Raw genomic sequence first — 17568 nt, forward strand, 5'->3', positions numbered from 1 at the left:
TATCTGCTATTATATAAAGACTTGTCGTTAAAAAAAGATTACAGGCAACAACAACAATGACAACGAGAACAACAAAAACAATATAAATAACAAAATAATGTACAACTTCTAAAATGATAGTGGATGCAAATGCTTTTTGAGAGACTTGTTGACTTTATTGTGATTGCGGCGCGGACGCATATAAAAATTAAAAATAGAAAGCAGGTTTGAATATTTTCCACGATCATCTATGCGAAGTCCCTTTTATACATCTATTAGGACTCAGTCCCCTCTCATCCAGGTGAAGATTCAGACAGGGTATCGGCATGGGTTTGAACTCCGCTGCTAAGGCTTCTAAGGGTTTCGTTGCAGAAATCACTTCATTAAATACGTACTGATATTTACTCACTTAAAGCTGCAAAGTAAATTTTCGTTCGCAAGCCGACGTAAACCAATCAAATGGCGCGTATCGCTGTTTTCACGTGTGAGAAAAACGATACGTCCAATCGGCACCGGAGGTAAAATTAGAAAGAAAATGACCTGGAGTAGAATCGAAAAAAGGTTTATAGTTAGCACTGAGGTTCGAGATATCGGGGCTCAAGTGTTCTTTTACTGATCTGAATGAATACTTGCTAAATAATACTAAAAACACTTTTTTCCTAGTCTTGCTTTATTAAATTCTGTCAATCAGTTAAATTAATTCCAAACGACTATGTAATAACAACAACTTTCCAAACCAAGTTTAGCACCGATTTGTTAATAACAAGCACTAACAACTCTTTAAAAAGCTCTAAAAAGCCAAAAACAAAACTCCCAAAAGCTTCTAAGCTCAGAGAAACTTCTCAAAATCGCTAACTAGCTCAAAAAGCCTAAAAAACGCAAAGCTCTACAAAGATCTTCAAACCAATTAAAAACCCTTTCCTCCGTACCTTGTTAATCTTAGCAACAACTCTGGCGAAACGTAAAGTATTTAGAGGCTTGTATCAGAAAAGGAAAAGGAAATGAAACAAGGAGCGAGTAATATGTGGATAAATCGAGTTAAAAGTCAGAGGTATCTCTAAAATTCTGATGGCGTTAAACTCTTCTTTGCGTTCCTCTTTTTGTGGAACCAAGGGGAAGAGGCATTGTCAAAAACATGTGTGTCGTTTTGTTACCAACAAAAACAAGAAATAAAAATGTCAAACAATAACACAGTTCTTTAAAAAAAAACCCAGCAATAACCAAAAAACTAAAAACAAAGACAAGACTGAAAGATACATACTAACAAGCCATGAAGCAATCGTTCTGTACCAATTAAACAATTTGTTGCTTAGATTAAAGCCAGTATCCTGTTCTTATCATTATTAAAGAAACTACTTCGCAGTTGATTTAATGTCGATCTGATTTCAAACTAATCCAAGCAAGACCTAAACTACTAGTACAAAATCCAAGTCCTTGGTCAAGTATCCAGTCCGGTCAGCGGCTTTGAAGAGCTTCGATTAAAACTGTTCATCAACAAAAGAAAAAGAGAAATGAAAATAACTTTCTCTACTCCCAACTAAAAATAAAACGTCTATTACATCTATCGCGACAGTTAATTACATCACTTGCACGTTGTGCCGATCTAGGACATAAACGAAAATAATTCACTTTTCCTAATATTTTTCCTTCATCCAATCAAACAGGACCAAAACTATTTTTATTTTATTCAACTTGTTTTGCTTAGCTCGCAATGATTAAAACTTTTAATCGAGAAAAAAAAAAACCCTTAAGTAAATAAAGAACCTACTCAGTCTGCCAATCAAGTTGTCTTTCACTCTCCAGAAATGTCTACACTCACACTAAAGATCCAGTAATATGGCAACAAGAAGTTGTTGCCAAGTTACAAGAAAATGTGCTCCGTGTACGTTCTTATCTCTAAACATTCTAATAAAACAGACATCGGTCACATTTCCATCCTGGAAATAACATGGTATGGATTTCCGGTCACCCAAAGTGTTTTCCCCAGACTTTTACCAGGAGTTGCATCTGCATTCTTTGATAATATGAATCTTCTTGCTTTTGAAATCCCCGGTGTATACAGCCTCTGTAGTGTAGTTGGTGGCAATACAGGCACCAGCTTTATAGGACATACAGTATTTACACCCGGAATCGGCCGTCTTATTCCTATTGAAAAAAAAAAGAAGTTCTATATTTAGTATTTGTTTTATTAATATGTTGCTTGACCAGTTGGCAGCTGTAGACATCGTCATGCGTGACTGGGTAACGCAATCATCAGTGAATTACTATTTCTAAGAATATGGTAGTTCAACAAGACAATATCTTGCACCTGCAATCCGCTATAATCTTTTCTTAATCCAGGTAATCTGTTCTTAGGACGTGTTTTATTCAAATTTGAGAACACTTTGTGTAGTTACGTAGCCCATTTCATTTTAAGCAGATAAAATGACACACCGATCAAAACAGTATCCACAGAAATCGGGGCAGCCGGTTCCAACGCACATCCCAACATCTTTTTCCTGAAAATATATCAATAAGAGATTCTTAACACAAGTTTTAGCTAATACAACCTACAGTTGCATCTTAATAACTCGAACCTCCCGTGAACTCGAACCGCTTCTTCTTTTAACAGCCATTAAAAAGCTTTCGCCTGATTATGCGCTTGAAATCCGTCACGGATGGACTAAGTTTGAGTACAGGCTGCAACTCATTCCACAGATGTCGCGTTATATCGAAACGTCCTTTGACAGCTGGCAGTTCGGAAGAGTGGCATGCTCACGAATGTTTTTTACAGGGAAGTATAACAACGAAACCTTTGTGAAAGGAAAAAGAAAAAAAAAGGCCATAATTATATCTAAACTAAATCAGTTAACATACTTTAGTGCATTGGGCGCATACAATATAGATATCACAATTTTGGTACGCCATTTTACGTCAGATTGGCCACTGGTCATTTTCCCGATTGAATGCTGAACAGAGTTGAGCGCTATTTTGCGAATGCCCAACTGTTCAGGTATATACCTCTTGGATCCAGCCCTTCTCCGTCTTCCGCTTGTAAACTTCGCGAAATGCAACACGCTGGCATTCGGGACGCACGCATCCACACTTCTTGATGACAGAAACACTCAGGTCACCTATTGCAAAACAAGTAAAACTCGTTATAGCCTCTCTGCGCAGTGAAGAAATGGAAATATTGGCATGTTTGTGTTGTAGGGTTGCTTTTTCCGTCCTTAAGAGGTGATATAATAAGTTCGATTGTGTTTGCATGAAATGTTGCTGATTAGAGAATTGACATCATCTCTTATATTTAAGAAATAGAAAACATGTTCCGTGTTTCTATCGAGTTATAGAAACACGAGTGGAAGTTTGGGAGAACGAGAAATGCTGTGGGAACACGAGTCGATAGACGAGTGTTTCCACAGCTTTTTCGAGTTCTCCCAAACTTTCACGAGTGTTTCTATAACTCGATAGAAACACAGAAAACATGTTTTCTATTTCTTTTAGAAAACAGCACAAAGAAAATAACGCACATCAAAGTAATATTTAGCGCTTTCTTTACCATCGAAACGTAGATTCTCTTCACCTCGCAGTTTTACGTCATGAACATAATTAACCAATCATAGTAAGGGAGTCAATGAACAGAAATAAATCAACTGTTCAACATTCGCTTCAAGGCTAAAATTCACCGTTTTTTGGCCAAACAAACAAAGAAAACAGGCCTCAAAGTTAATGTAATTATGAGAAATAACTAAGCCGATGGTTTAACTGAAGTCAAGCACTGGAAGGAGTCAAGAATTTGACAAGAATTGTGGTTTTATTTCGCTTCATCGACGTAACCGAATGGTTTGACGACTGACGCTGCCTATCGAGCGACTCGAACCTTGGAGGTGAAAGTGCATTATTTTTCTGTCAAAAGAAGTTTGACTCGGCATTTTGGACGAATATCTTGTCCTGTTAAGGAGCTGTGAATAGTTCTGAAGTGCTGCAAAGCCTAGAATGGAGTGAAGTTGCGCCAATTGAATTCATATACTTCTTTGGAAGGTCAGCCGCTTCGATCATTTCTTTCACAGACTATTTTTGAATGTGTAGCGGGCTCTGTAAACATCCTACTCGCTTGTTTTCAAGTGTGCAAATATTTGTTTAGTCTTAACCTGGTTTTTGTCAGCTGTGATATTAAAATTTGGCACAATTCTTAGTTGTTATTTTTGCATTGCTTATTTCAGCGCCGTGAATATTGATTGCCGTGTCTACGACAACTGTCTGTGTCTCCATCGAGTTATAGAAACACAATTTTTAACCAATCAGCGCACGTATTTTCTTTGTGCTATTTTCTAATTAAAAATAATAGAAAAAAGAAATAAAATGGATATTTAGCTTTCACTTTGAAATAAGTAAGAAACAAAAAGTATCCCGTTTTTACTTATTTTTTTTGTTATAACGCTTATTGTCCGGCGTGGAGATACTGGGAAAAAATTGTGGCCGAGGCAATGAGTTACTGGGTGACAAAGCACTACAGCTGTGTATTACGTCGCCGAAGGGGAGGTGGAAGGGTAGAAAATTCGCCGGACTTCCCGGCTTGCGTATCTCTTTCAAAATGCGGTTGTTCACGTGCTGATTAAGCATTACACAACGCAACTATATATCTATAAACAAACAGGATTATGTAATCCACGCACTTCTAAATTCCTCGCCATAATTAAGAATGAGACTAGCGAGTTAAATTTCGGCACTTTTTTGGTAACCTGTTCCAACGCCTTTTTTCTAGTTGCCGTTCTTTGCGCTGATCTCGTTTTTCGTGCTGCTTCCAAACTTACTGAACGCCTGAAACTGGCTATACTTTCGGATACAATCCAGCGACATTTACAGAGGAGCAACTGCAGTATTTTTCTTGGCATTTAAACCTACCGTTTGGCCCTGTGACGACTTTCTTTTGGCTATCAATAGCTTTGCACTCATGTCCATCAATTCCACAAACACCAACGCAGAAACCAACATCGTGACGGCGACTGTACGTCGTTCCATTAAAGAAGGTTTTGTAGAGAGACAGGCGACGGCAGGCACTGGATGTATGCTGGTAGCCACACTTTTGAATGACAGACTTGTAATTTGTATCACCTTTCAGTTGATAACTCTTGCTTACCATCTCCGTCGGAATGCAGGAATAACCTTTGGTATTTTCCTGCGATTAAAATGTTTGGAAAAGGTCGACTTTGGAAGCCATGATTGCAGTGTATTTAGACTTCTTGCAAGGGGAGCCAGTTAAAACATCGATTAAGCTTATGCTTGAGTACAGTTTCAACTTTGCTTAATCAGGTTGAATAACATGCGAGACAAGCCTGACCATGAATGAGAAAACCCGCTTTAAGGACGTTCGCGCGAAAATTTTCTACTCGATAGATTTCTTTAATTTTTTTGCTGCGGTCAGATGATAAGTTACTTGTGTCAGAAATACAAAAAAAAGTTGGGGTCACCGAATTCGTTTCATAAAAAAAGCGTGTGGAAAACTACCCTGATTTCGAAAAATTGGCGAACGTAATTCAGCATGGTTTACAGGGTTTATAGATAAAAATATCGAAGTTGAGTGAACGGAGGATAACGATATTAGTCACATTTTGTAGAAATGCGTCTGTTGCGTAAATAATTCCTAGTTTTGCCATCTTTTTTTGGAAAACTTAACCCAGGTAAAACACATTTGAAACTGTCGTACGGCAAAAAGGAAAGCTCAAAAAGTTGAATTCAAACCGTCAGTTTTTATACCTAATCGTCCCTTTTTGGTACGCTTCGGCTGCATATCAGGCGAGTTTGGTCGAGTCATGGTTCGTATTTTGGCGAGACGCAGTCGAGCCAAAATACCCATGGCGAGACCAAACGAGCCTGATATGCAGCCGAAGCGTACCAAAAAGGTACGATTAGGTATTTACCGTACCCAAATTCAGCAAAAAATCCGGTTATATTTATCGCTCTGTTGAAGCCATGCTTGCAAGGTACGTACTGTAAATTGTGATGACTTGGTCTTCGACACTTTTACCAAGTTCCTTTTCTGCCTTTTCCACTCGTTTGTTTAGAGTTTCATTCTCTACATTTTCAAAATTAAAATTTAGCGAAAAACTTGGAAATTCCGACTCCAATTTTTTCACTCTGAATGTCTCAGTACTCGTCGGCAAACATCGCGCAATTGGCGAGCGCGCTCAAGTTTAGTTTTGGCGGGAAAGTTTTTCTCTTTTTACGACCGCTTAACACCTCTAAATTTAAATTACGAAGTTCTGTTCTATTGGTAAAACGTCTTTTCAATTCATCACACAGTAACACTACTTTACTTCAAAGTGACCGTGATATGGGGGCATATCAGGTCAGTGACTTGATATCGTAGGATATCAGGACAGTAGATCGCGCTTCTGATTGGCTACTTGCGAATTTGGGTACGGTAAGACAAAAAATCAAACTTCCACTCGATAGTTTTTTTTTTCATTTTCTCGCAAAACGTAGATATTAATTAACAAAAGTGATCCGTTAAGAAAAATGTAGGGGTCACCGACCATTTAAGAGAGCAAATTGCAAGCGAAGCTAGTGGAACTAGGCTTTTATAGATTGTGCTAGCATAATTTTTGGCATAATTGGAGCTAAAAAGCATAATTTGTGAAACGAGCACTGCCACGGCATAATTAGCAATTTTTAGCACTTTTTGGAGCATAAATTCATAAAATGTAGTAAATATGGTGTACTTTCTACAGAAATAAATGAAATTTAGGTAGTTTGTTCTTGCAATGCGTGTTTTAGCTATACAATTGTGATTGTTAAGTCGTTGGAGGCATTTTACAAACGGTTTAGAGATGCGATCAGCTAATTTGGACAGCTGACGGCCGTGATAAACTGCCATAAACACAAATAAATTTACAACAACAGTTTATTTAAAAAATATCATAATTTGGTGTCGTTATTGCGCACCTCTATGTATAGAATCTACGTCATTTTGTGAGCATAATTTCGGAAATCAGAAGCATAATTTGGGAATTCTGGCATAATTTTTGCATAATTTGGCAAAATTTTGAGCACTGCTAGTAGCATAATATGCCACTTTTAGGAGCACAATCTATAAAAGCCTAAGTGGAACAGCAACTCACCCTATATGTTCTTAGAAATTTTACTCAGCGCGCGCGCTCAAAGTATGGCGTGGCATGGCGTTGCGACATGAATTACGTGCGCAGTAGGGATGCGCATGAACAATTAGCGCGAACGTCCTTAAAGCAATCAAGATTATTTTCGAAATACATTAGAAAACCCTCTCTTATTTTAGCCATAATAGTAGGACACGAATCGGGAGGAAAAATTCAGACAAATTACTAAAAAAATACTTTAAAAGTCAACCAGCTAATTTGTCATAATTCACAGATATTTAAGCTTTAACTCTCTAAAAACGATAAGCCTGGCATACCTCAGTGGGAACATTGTTCTTGTGGCAAATTTCCTCGCAGCGTCCGACGTCTTCTGTAACATGCCAGTAAGTGATGTCTAAACAAAGAGATAAAAAAGGTAAACGACAGAAGCTGTTATTTAATGTATTATCAACTCTATTGCACGCCACTGAGGATGCAAGAACTAAAACTCCCAACATTTAAATTCTACCATGCTGTATTGTGTAAACTTTTCACCGATTCGATCAAAAAGGTTAACTTCATGTGGATAAAACTGACCCTAGTCCCTCAAGAGAGTAAAAAAAGAAGAAAAAACAAAGCGTTATACGTGTACACGTTTTTTAAATTCACGTGGCGCAGTGCTATACGCGCACATTGCCCAGGGGCCTCGTTCCGTGCTTTGACTCGTTTACTTCCTGATTGGATCGCGCAATCCAGAGCAAGGAACGTAAACTTAAATTGAAACTTATTTCTTGATAGTGTTTTATCGTTAGTGTAAGACTAAAGTATCAGTTCCAATGCAGTATTTGTACTGTAGGTATATGTGAAAGAGGTACCATTTTCCATGGAAGGTATAAAAAAGGCAACCCACCCCACGAGGGGTCAGCTTAACGGTTCTCTTTTCTCTCGGGCTATACCGGTATTCCAAAGGACAGATACTTCTGAAGCCTTTCGAGCCATCAATTTAAAGACAAAATTCATTGTTACTACTGTAAAGAGCAAATGCCGGTTGTAAATTGTTGTTTTCCCTCATCAATCTTTCTTCATTTCAGCTACACGTGCAGACTACCGGCACGTGGAGTTTTAGTTATTATGGGGTTCAGAGGTCAACACCGCAGCTAGAAAGCCGGTTTAGATTTACACTGGTTCTTCGTCAGTTCTATGTCTAAATCGATTTTTGTGCATTTCGTAGGAGAAAGGTAATATTTCTCCTGACACATCTTTTACATTAGGGTTCCAAAGGACTAATACTTGACATACTTCGAAAGGCGGCCGTGGATAAGCCATCATTTTTAAAAGACGATAAAAGGTAACACAAGCTCAAAGTATTTAGTACAAATGCGCAAATTGCAATGAGTTTTCTGTAAATAATTTCTATCTGTCGTGAATCTTGAACTCGCACAAGCTGTAAGCAATATTAATATCGAAATGTAATTCTAGCTTTCGGTGGAAATTCGTCACCTCTTTGGTGTTCAGGTTCACTGCCTTTCAGGAAGCATAAAATTAGAAATGCCAAGGCATAAATTTAAGAGAGAGACCGAGAAAGGCTGATTCGTCAATTCGTCAGTGCCACTTACAGTCACACGGCAGTCATTCTTAGTTCTTGTGTTACTTTTTTATAATTTTAACTTGAGCTTAGCTATAAAATTCCCAGTGTAGGGTGTTTGGCGAAAAAATCTTGAGTAGTCGGCAAGTCAGTAGCCTAGAAATTCAATGCTTAGTTCAGCTTCGTTCCAAGCCTCCATTTGTAATATTTACAGCCGAATTGAGGCTGATACATTGCTTGTTTTTTTTTTTTTCAGCCTTATGTGCCTCTTAGGCGCGACGAGCATTATATATACAATATATTGCCTGTTTTTAAAATTCGGTTGCCTGCTTAATTGTCTCATATTTTCGTATATTTTGTTTTAAAGGTAGGCTCTTCTGTAAGGCTTCCGTGTCCCTACTGCTATAAGACCTATAAGCCGAGCAACTAAGAAACTTCCAGTCCGGCAAGATGTCATGTGCTGGTGCTTTCTGATCCCTCAGCCTTGTCGCTCTGGGAACACGAAGTTGTAGTCCGGAGAAATTGATGGTAGCGATATTATCATCAATATATTGAAGGTAATCAATGTATGTTTAGACACGTTGTAGCTAGAAGCACGGAACAAAAGTGAAACTGAAAAAGGAATAAACTGCCTGTGCAGCTATTTCTACCAAATTATTCCAATATACCTTTTAAGAGGACCATGTGATCAAGCGACATATGTTAAGCGAAAAAATGAGATTGCTTCCAAAATACCTGACTTAGCTGCTTTGAGCTGTACGCACAAAATGGCCGGGTTATCACTATCCCTTTTGATGAAGTGGAACACCAGTTTCTCACAAAACCTCCTACCTTATGTTAAAGAAGTCAAAAATTTGCATATGTTTTTCGACTTTGACAGTTTGAATATAAGCTGTGTTTGCGTTCTGATCCACGGAGTAACGTCGAGCGAAACGACCTTGACTTCTAAACTTTTCACGTAGCCGATAAAGCCCTGATTGCAATTTTCTTTCCCGTGCGAGCGAAACGCTTATAGATGTTTAAAGACAGCCGAGAACAAATACAATATTTTCTAGTAATCGAACCAGTCGACCAAAGTAATTTGATTCCTGGTAAAAACATATCTTATTTAAGATGTTTAGTGTTCGAACCAAGGTATCTAATAAGGGGTACCCAAAAGCAGTTTTAAGTTCGGAATTAACTGGTATTATGATAAAATCCACTCTTACAATCAAAGGTTACTGATTTCCTATTAGGCGTTTTACAGTATTTTCGATAAGTCAAAAGCAATCAGGCGCTCGGTTAATCTCATGATCAATCTCAAGCTGAGAATTTTTGGAGCGAATTATTCATTGACTTAGTCCCTGTTTGAAATGGCAAGGCTGTTTTTGAAAGCATTGACGATTTTCCCAGTTGAACGATATGAAATGTTGATCGTATCAACTTTTGGAATCAAGCCGAATGTGTCATTTTTAAGAACGTGTACGAATAAAGGTTCTTAAAGTCATTAACAATTCACAAAGGACGGTGGTTTGGAAATCTGATCTTTATAATCAGCATATATTTTTACGATTTCATTTCTTCGTTTTCTCCGTAGTTTAAGTTTCGATTGAGATGATATATCAAACACTTGAGAGAGTGTTTCATCAAATTTCCAAACACCTCGAAGTTTGTCAAAAATACTCCGTTGTGCGTCGTTTTCAACTCCCTTTTTGATGTTTGGAAATGTGTGAAACACTCTCTCTCTCGTGTGTGTGATATATTACTTTACAATTTACAAAATCACGCGGGTACCTTTAAATCAGTAAGCTAGATTTCACCATAAATCAGTTGGCTATTTGTGAAGATATGAATATGAACCAAACTGGCAAACGTCATGATTGCTTACGTATAGCAGACTAGATAAGGCATTAACTTCTGGACTTCATATATTTGACACGTATGCAACTTGAGTCGACGCACGTGTTTAAAATAAAGTTTAAAGTTTTGATTTCATCTTTGATGATATTTATGTTGCATGGACCATCAAAGTTGCATGTCTATAAGTTAGATGGCATGGACGAATTGGCCTGTTATAAACTTAAATGCAGCTTTAAAATGAGATTGGATAGCGTGTTTTTATGCACGCTATAATAATCCTAAGAGTAAGATATGTTCTAATATATGACGACATTTCTTACAGTATATTTCGAATGGAAAACAATAAAACATGTGGAGAAGCATGCTGTAAATTTGCTCACCAAATGATAGCTGAAATCGAGTTGTCCGTCTTTGACACTAAATGTTAGTCTAGATCTAGACAGTATACGATTGAACGTACCGATGGTAAACAAGTTGTAAACATGTTGTAAATAGACGTAAGTTCTGTCGAATTCGAATGACTGATGGCATAAACACATTGTTCCACCTGCTGTACTTTGTTGTGGTGGGATTACATATAAAACTTTCGGAATGAGGGGAATGACAATGAGTTGTCTCACTAAAAATCGGGATATTCAATTCTCACTTACAACTCTGATTACGGTTTGCGCAATGACATGTAGAAAGGCAGTGACATGTATTACTACACTTGCAAAACTGCGATATCTCGAGACATCAGTGCTCTCTGAATCGAATGCTGCCTGAAAAGGTTCTTCTGAGATAATGCGATCGCAAATAATAGGTTTTTGTGTTAGTTTCTATCGAGTTAAATGTTTTATCCGGAACTAGTTGCGATCGATGGCCTCCTAATTATACCCTGTGCAGGTCTGTAAATTTAGCGACTCAGATCGGGCAAATTTTAATGAATCTTGGTAAACTATAAATTGCCAGATAATTATTTGTATAAAAATAAAGAAAACATTAAGTTTATTTTTGCATTTTTCTCATGAAAAAGGAGAGAATTGGTAAACAGTTTTTCAAATTGCACTTGACAAATATCGCATTGAAATTCCTGGCATAGAACATCCTGAGACTGACATTGAACTAAAATCGTATTTATCAACATTTTGGCTCCTCGAACTGCAGTATTTTTACAAGTTAATTAACCAAGTTAACTTTTATCTTGCTATATTTTGAGTTTCTTTGTATCAGGATTCGCAAGGAAAGGCGACTGAAAGTTGGTTCGATCAAACGAGTTTCCATGTTTGTCAGTTGTATTACCTCGGTTTTCAGGTTAAGCACATGTTTAAGCAGGCCGTTGTTAAAGGCATAGTAAGAATGCCTCAACAATAACGGATGCTTGATTATTTTGATTCTTGACTATTTAAGGGGTTACCATGTAGTCATGCATCCATGCATGCCGTGCTATCGTTTGCTTCATTTAGCGAAGTCGCAAGGTTCTACGCAGTAAGAAACTGCGCAGTACACATGTAATATTATTACTGCGCTTTCTTTGTTGAAGAATATACCTTTTAGGATTGTTGTTTTGTCGGAAATGTTAGATAGAATGATATCGCGAGGTCATGGCCGTCGGAAAGGACTCGTTGTTTTATGAGTGTGTACAGTGCATGCATGTAAGCAAAAAGGCAAAATTTATCACCCCATGCCAGCAGAGCCAAGGAATGGGCTCAACAGTTAAAACCTTCACTCTTCGACTATCGAGTTAAATGCTTTGTCCGGAACTAGTTGCGATCGATGGCCTCCTCATTATACCTATGTAGGTCTGTAAATTCAGTGACTTAGCTCGGGCAAATTTTAATGAATCTTGATAAACTAGAAATTGCAAGCTAATTATTTGTATGGAATTGAAGATGAAGTTGAGTTTATTTTTGCATTTTTCTTATTAAAAAGGGGAGTATTGGTTATCAGTTTTTTTTTTAAATTGCACTTAACAAATATCGCATTGAAACTTCTGGCACAAAAAATCCTCTGACATTGAAAAAAAGATCGTATTTATCAACATTTTGGGCTCCTCAAACTGCATTATTTTTACAATTTATTTATCCATTTTTTTTTTTCTTTTTTTCATTTTTTTTTTTTTTTCAAGGGTTTTTTTTTTTTTTGTTATGCATGCATGCTATCCTTTGCTTCATTTAGCGAAGTTAGCAAAAGATGTGAGGTTCAGGGGTTCTTTTGTAATCTTTTTTAAACAGTAATATTACTACTCCTTATTACTGCGCTTTCTTTGTTGAAGAATATTCTTTTTAGGATTCTTGTTTTGTCGGAAATGTTTTGTTTCTGTCTCAGATAGAATGACATCGCGAGGTCATGGTCGTCGGGAAGGAATCGTTGTTTCATGAGTGTGTATAGTGCATGTCAGCAGAAAAGCAAAATTTGTCACCCCAGCGGAGTCAAGAAATGGCTAAACAGTTTAAAAATTCACAACTCCCTTTTACTAGTAAATTGGACGATTTAGAACCAGTTTTGAAGCGAAAGACGTTTCGATCTGTGCCACCCTAAGTCATGAAATCCTCTATTAATTGCATTGCCAAAGTACAATATGAAGGCCAGTTTGGCCAGAAGTGGTTCATTTATGCACGACAATTGCAACCATCACTGGAAGGAGTAAAAGTATGTATCTGACAGTTTAATCTCGTAGGGGATCTCTAAAGTTCCCTGAATGTGGTTTGCCTTTCAATGAGATAGGAGAAACGTGGATGCGGATAACCGTAAAAATGTAAAATGATCTTGCAAAGTTACAAAGATTATGTTTGCGTTCCGGGTTTAGCCATGTTTATACTTGATTGGGAAAGCAACTTGTAGATATAAAAGGCTTTCGGCATATTTTATAAATATAAGCTAAGGAGTAGCTTTATTGAACTAAAAAAACTGAGACATTTGAAATTAAAGGCTTTGCTCACCATTATTTATATCTGCGAAAGTAGCTAAGAGTGTTACACGCCATCTGTAAGCATTGGGTAGTACATATCAAGGTTGACTCTACATACGCTATGATAATTAACAATGAAATCCCAAGATGTAAAATCGATTAATTTCAGTTTTGTCGACTGTCAGGTCATCCCAGTAGTAGCTAGGAATAGCTTAAGCCGTTCTCGCCTCCCCTTGCACCGCATAAGTCTCTTTTTCTTTCCCTTTATTTCACTGAGACATTATGCTCTTTACTTTATTATGTGTCTCGGATAGAATAAGAAAGAGGAGGGCATTAAAAAAGTTGGCGTTTGCGATGTAAAACGTTTGTACGAAAATTGAATGTATTCCTGAAGAGCTTTGTATTTGTTTTATGAGTTATTGCAAAAGAAGTTCCAACAAGTCGAAGGAAGCAAAACTGCTAAAACTGCTATGAGTGAAGCCAAAAGTACGTATTGTAAATCTCACATGAGAATTTAATGGCATGGGAAATTAAGTCTATTATCTACTTTTATTATTTTGCAGAATAATCCATGACCGACGCAGCTACAGATTCAAAGGCGATGGTAGACCGGACTAACAAACTCGTTTAACAGGCGATGGTAGACCGAAGGGCCAAACTCGTTTAACAGGCGATGGTAGACCGAAGTGCCAAACTCGTTAACTAGGAAATGTATCCACGAACTCAGTGACATGTCGTGTTGCTCCTCGAGGTTCAAGACTAATGCGATTCGAAGATACTCGCTAAAAGACTTTCCTACACCAGTCAAGACAAAAGAGAAGAAACTGTTTGCGACTACGGACGATTTCAGTAGGCAAATCGTAACAATCGCAGTCCAATTGAACTTAAACTACAAGCTTGCAATGAGCCTTCGATCTGTCTCAGATCCGAGCATACGTACGCTACGCTACAATTTAAGATATCTTGCCTACGTGAAAGCATTAACCTTGTATTTCAAGACCACGAACGTACCTTTGTTTCCATATAATAACCGTGAATCACATTAAAACCCTCTTAAAAATAATTAATTCGTTGTTGTATTATTGAGAATTGCTTGTATTGGAGCAAGTAGTTCTTCTGATGTAGTAAGGTGCAAAGACTGCTTGTCTCCAGTGAATGCATGTAAGCTCATTTTGCCCCTGTCAGTGTTTTAACCATAAATGAACGCAAGATGAAGCAGCTTTGCTAGCAAAGAGCGATGGGTGCGCAACCTTCCTGATCACATTTATTTATACTGCGTCATGTCTGCATAAGTAATAAATCATTATTCAAAGGATGAAACAGCCATCCAGTTAGCTCAGCCACGTAGGGCCAGCTGTGGTACCACAGTTTGAAACGTGGTTTAGAGAGATTTACCCTGATTTGGCTTTTAGTTTATCGATACGTTACAATACGGATAAAAGATCAATGTAACGTCTTCCCGCGCGCGCTTACCCCCTTTTTTTTCTAGCTTACTCTTCGCGAAATAAATATCTCTCTAAGGGGTCTGTCACTGTGCCCCTGACGAGAATGGCAGACTTTCTGAGCTTTCATGACAATCTACTCCGATCCAGGAAAACTTATTAGTGAGCTCACTATTATAATTTCTTCAATATAACTAACAATGGTAATTTACCTAAGCGATAAAATTAAATGGGGACAACAGATCACTACTAAGTAAATCAGCATAGCCACTCATTGCGTCGGTTACTTGCACAAACATAACTATTAGGACTTTTTTCTTTACCATCTAGTCAGTAAACCCTCTAGTCAGTCAGTCTTATGGATGGTTTTCTGCACTTTCGACCTTCGTCTGCTCAGTCTGTTTGTTCAGACCTTTCACGTGCTTATGCACATGTTTGGCTGTTCACTCGGCAGTTCATTCGAATCGTTGTTTCTGCAGTCTTCATATCCGTTACTTACATGAACAGTAAAAGCCGAAATATTAAAACCTATAGAGTTCCGAAACTTTTTGGTCTTAATATCATAAATGGCATGCCACAGCGTTGGAACTATTCCTTCGCTTAGGAAAATCAAAATAACAAAATGAAATTTTATTACCATCAATAATGTTAACAATAATTTAATAATTACAAGACTAGATGTTACCGAGGGCGCTGAGAAAGTGTTCTTCTATAGGAATTCCCTTTATGCAGTGTTTCAGATCAGATAACGAGATGACAACTTCAAATTGCTCCAATGCTTCCCAATTTTTGCAGAGAAAAGTGAGTCCGTGCCGCGTTGCAGGGCCCAATAAGGCTTCTTTGCCAACATATTGAGAGTTCAGGTTCGTGGAATGGCGGACGGGTCGGAAAGACAGTAGGAGTTACATACATGGTAAAATAAGCAAAAATAATCTAATGCTCTTGAATGCAGCAGTGTAACAACAAAATGCGTATTTTAACTCTAAATATAACTTGCTAAATTAAATGCCCTTTCCTTGCAATCAAGGTAGCTAACAGATAGCACTTTAAGTATTATACTCTGAGATCTTGCAATGACTGTGATTGTGATTTCTTAACTGGTTCGTAATATTTTGTTTGTCTCCAACGAAATCGGTATTCTGTTACAACAAGTCCACGCATGCAGTAAAGAAATCGAGTCAGAGCTAAGTAAGACATTTACCAATTCCGATAGATTTGTTGTTAGCTACTCTGGTGCACCGACAAGTGGTCTTTTCCCCTATGAAAGAAAAAATATGCATCTTGGTTTTTTAGAGCAGTAAGAATTATTCTACATTTCATTATACAGTACTGCTTAAGCCTGGTTTTCACTAGCGACGCAAGCACAAGCTCAAGGATAACAGCTCTTATTTTACCGTGAAAACGGCTTCGACTCAAGCAAAAGCATTAAAGCGCATTACATTTTGATGTTTGTGCTTGTGCTTGCGGCAAGCAAAATTTCTCCTTTTTGCGTGATTGCGCTTGTGCTTGCGTCGCTAGTATTGTCTTCTCATTAATAAAGAACAATTCTCAGCAACCGTTACAACAAATATATCAGATCGTTATTTTACTAGAAGCTGTCTCTGCGATTATTCGTGTAATGGCCAGTTAAACTAATTTAAAGCCGCTATCTATACTCACCGGGATACATTTTTAAAAAATTACCAGCAATTGTGCCTTGAATGTACACAATGACCAGAAAAAGAACAATGTGCGATTTTCCAGTGACCATTTTTAACAATCAGCAGGGAAGGATCTGCAATTGTACCAGCTTCTGAGAGTGTTAAGCGAAATGGGTTGAAAACAGTGTAGGCCGCGCCTTTGTAGACTTTAGACGTCTGTCACGTGCACCGCCCAACAAAGAAAGAGCCAATCACAAGACAATACGTCTGAATTTTTATGACAGAAACTCCTTACCACGACTCTTTGCGAATATAGATAAAAGCTGTAGTAAATCGTGCAGTAAATTGGTCCTCATAAGAACTTTTTTAAGGCTTAAGTACTTTCACAATAGAAACTCATGTCAGTGAAAGAAGACTGGATTTCGTTAGTCTGTAATCACTGAGAAGTTTTCTTATCTTGTTATTTGTTTCAAATTACATCTCGCTTTGTTCATCCTTTTACGTTCTCACTGTTTCTTTAAAGATGAACCACTAATGCAGGGTTTTATACTTTAAGTATGTTTTGACGTTCTTCGGAATCGAATCGCGCTTGCGCAGGTTTTTTCATCGGGTTTACTCAACATGACACTATAAACTTTTTGTTTGGTACACGTGGCTCTTGCGCATCCACGAAAAGAGTTTTTTTTTAAATAAAATTATCAATATATATAACTCTTTATTGATTTAAACTGAACGTTAATCCCAATGTATAAATCCTATTTTCAATCCACAGCCTTGAGAACTGTAAGTGGAGTCTTGCGTTTTCCATTCATAATAATATAAAAAGTGTGAGCATGAACACGACTCCCGCTTGTCGCTAAACAAATGTAAGCCTTCATACTGTTTAACGGAAGATTTCACGCACTCTAGAGCTATTTCAGTTATAATCTTAATGCCAACGTGTTTGTTAGCTCTGTGGCGCGCTGACACTTTTATTTGTCGCAATATAGAAGATATATGCATAGTCGTTAGATACTTGCAGTTTAATTTATTGCTAAAAGTAAGTGTTTAATAATAAAAGCAGTTTCTACGCATTTGGAATAACGAGCTTGTGTCCTTAAAGTAAATTCCAATTTCACTA

General features: G+C 37.6%; 1 protein-coding gene and 1 long non-coding RNA gene across 2 annotated transcripts; one reads left to right on the forward strand and one right to left on the reverse strand.

Moving 5' to 3' along the window:
- Window positions 1-1842: 1842 nt before the first annotated feature.
- On the reverse strand, window positions 1843-16604 carry LOC144638657 (uncharacterized). The gene is made up of 7 exons (XM_078497875.1): window positions 16468-16604; window positions 16010-16066; window positions 7391-7467; window positions 4864-5137; window positions 2980-3092; window positions 2413-2477; window positions 1843-2124 (listed from the first exon to the last, which is right to left on the reverse strand). Exons 1-7 carry the CDS (start codon window positions 16556-16558, stop codon window positions 1971-1973), a joined length of 831 nt encoding a protein of 276 aa, XP_078354001.1. The 5' UTR covers window positions 16559-16604; the 3' UTR covers window positions 1843-1970.
- On the forward strand, window positions 7614-14413 carry LOC144638696 (uncharacterized). The gene is made up of 3 exons (XR_013567986.1): window positions 7614-8400; window positions 9005-9194; window positions 13930-14413. It is a non-coding gene; the product is annotated as an uncharacterized LOC144638696 (long non-coding RNA).
- Window positions 16605-17568: the final 964 nt, after the last annotated feature.

This window comes from Oculina patagonica, chromosome 14, assembly GCF_052425735.1.
Source record: "Oculina patagonica isolate OP01 chromosome 14, crgOcupat, whole genome shotgun sequence".
Taxonomy (NCBI): domain Eukaryota; kingdom Metazoa; phylum Cnidaria; class Anthozoa; order Scleractinia; family Oculinidae; genus Oculina; species Oculina patagonica.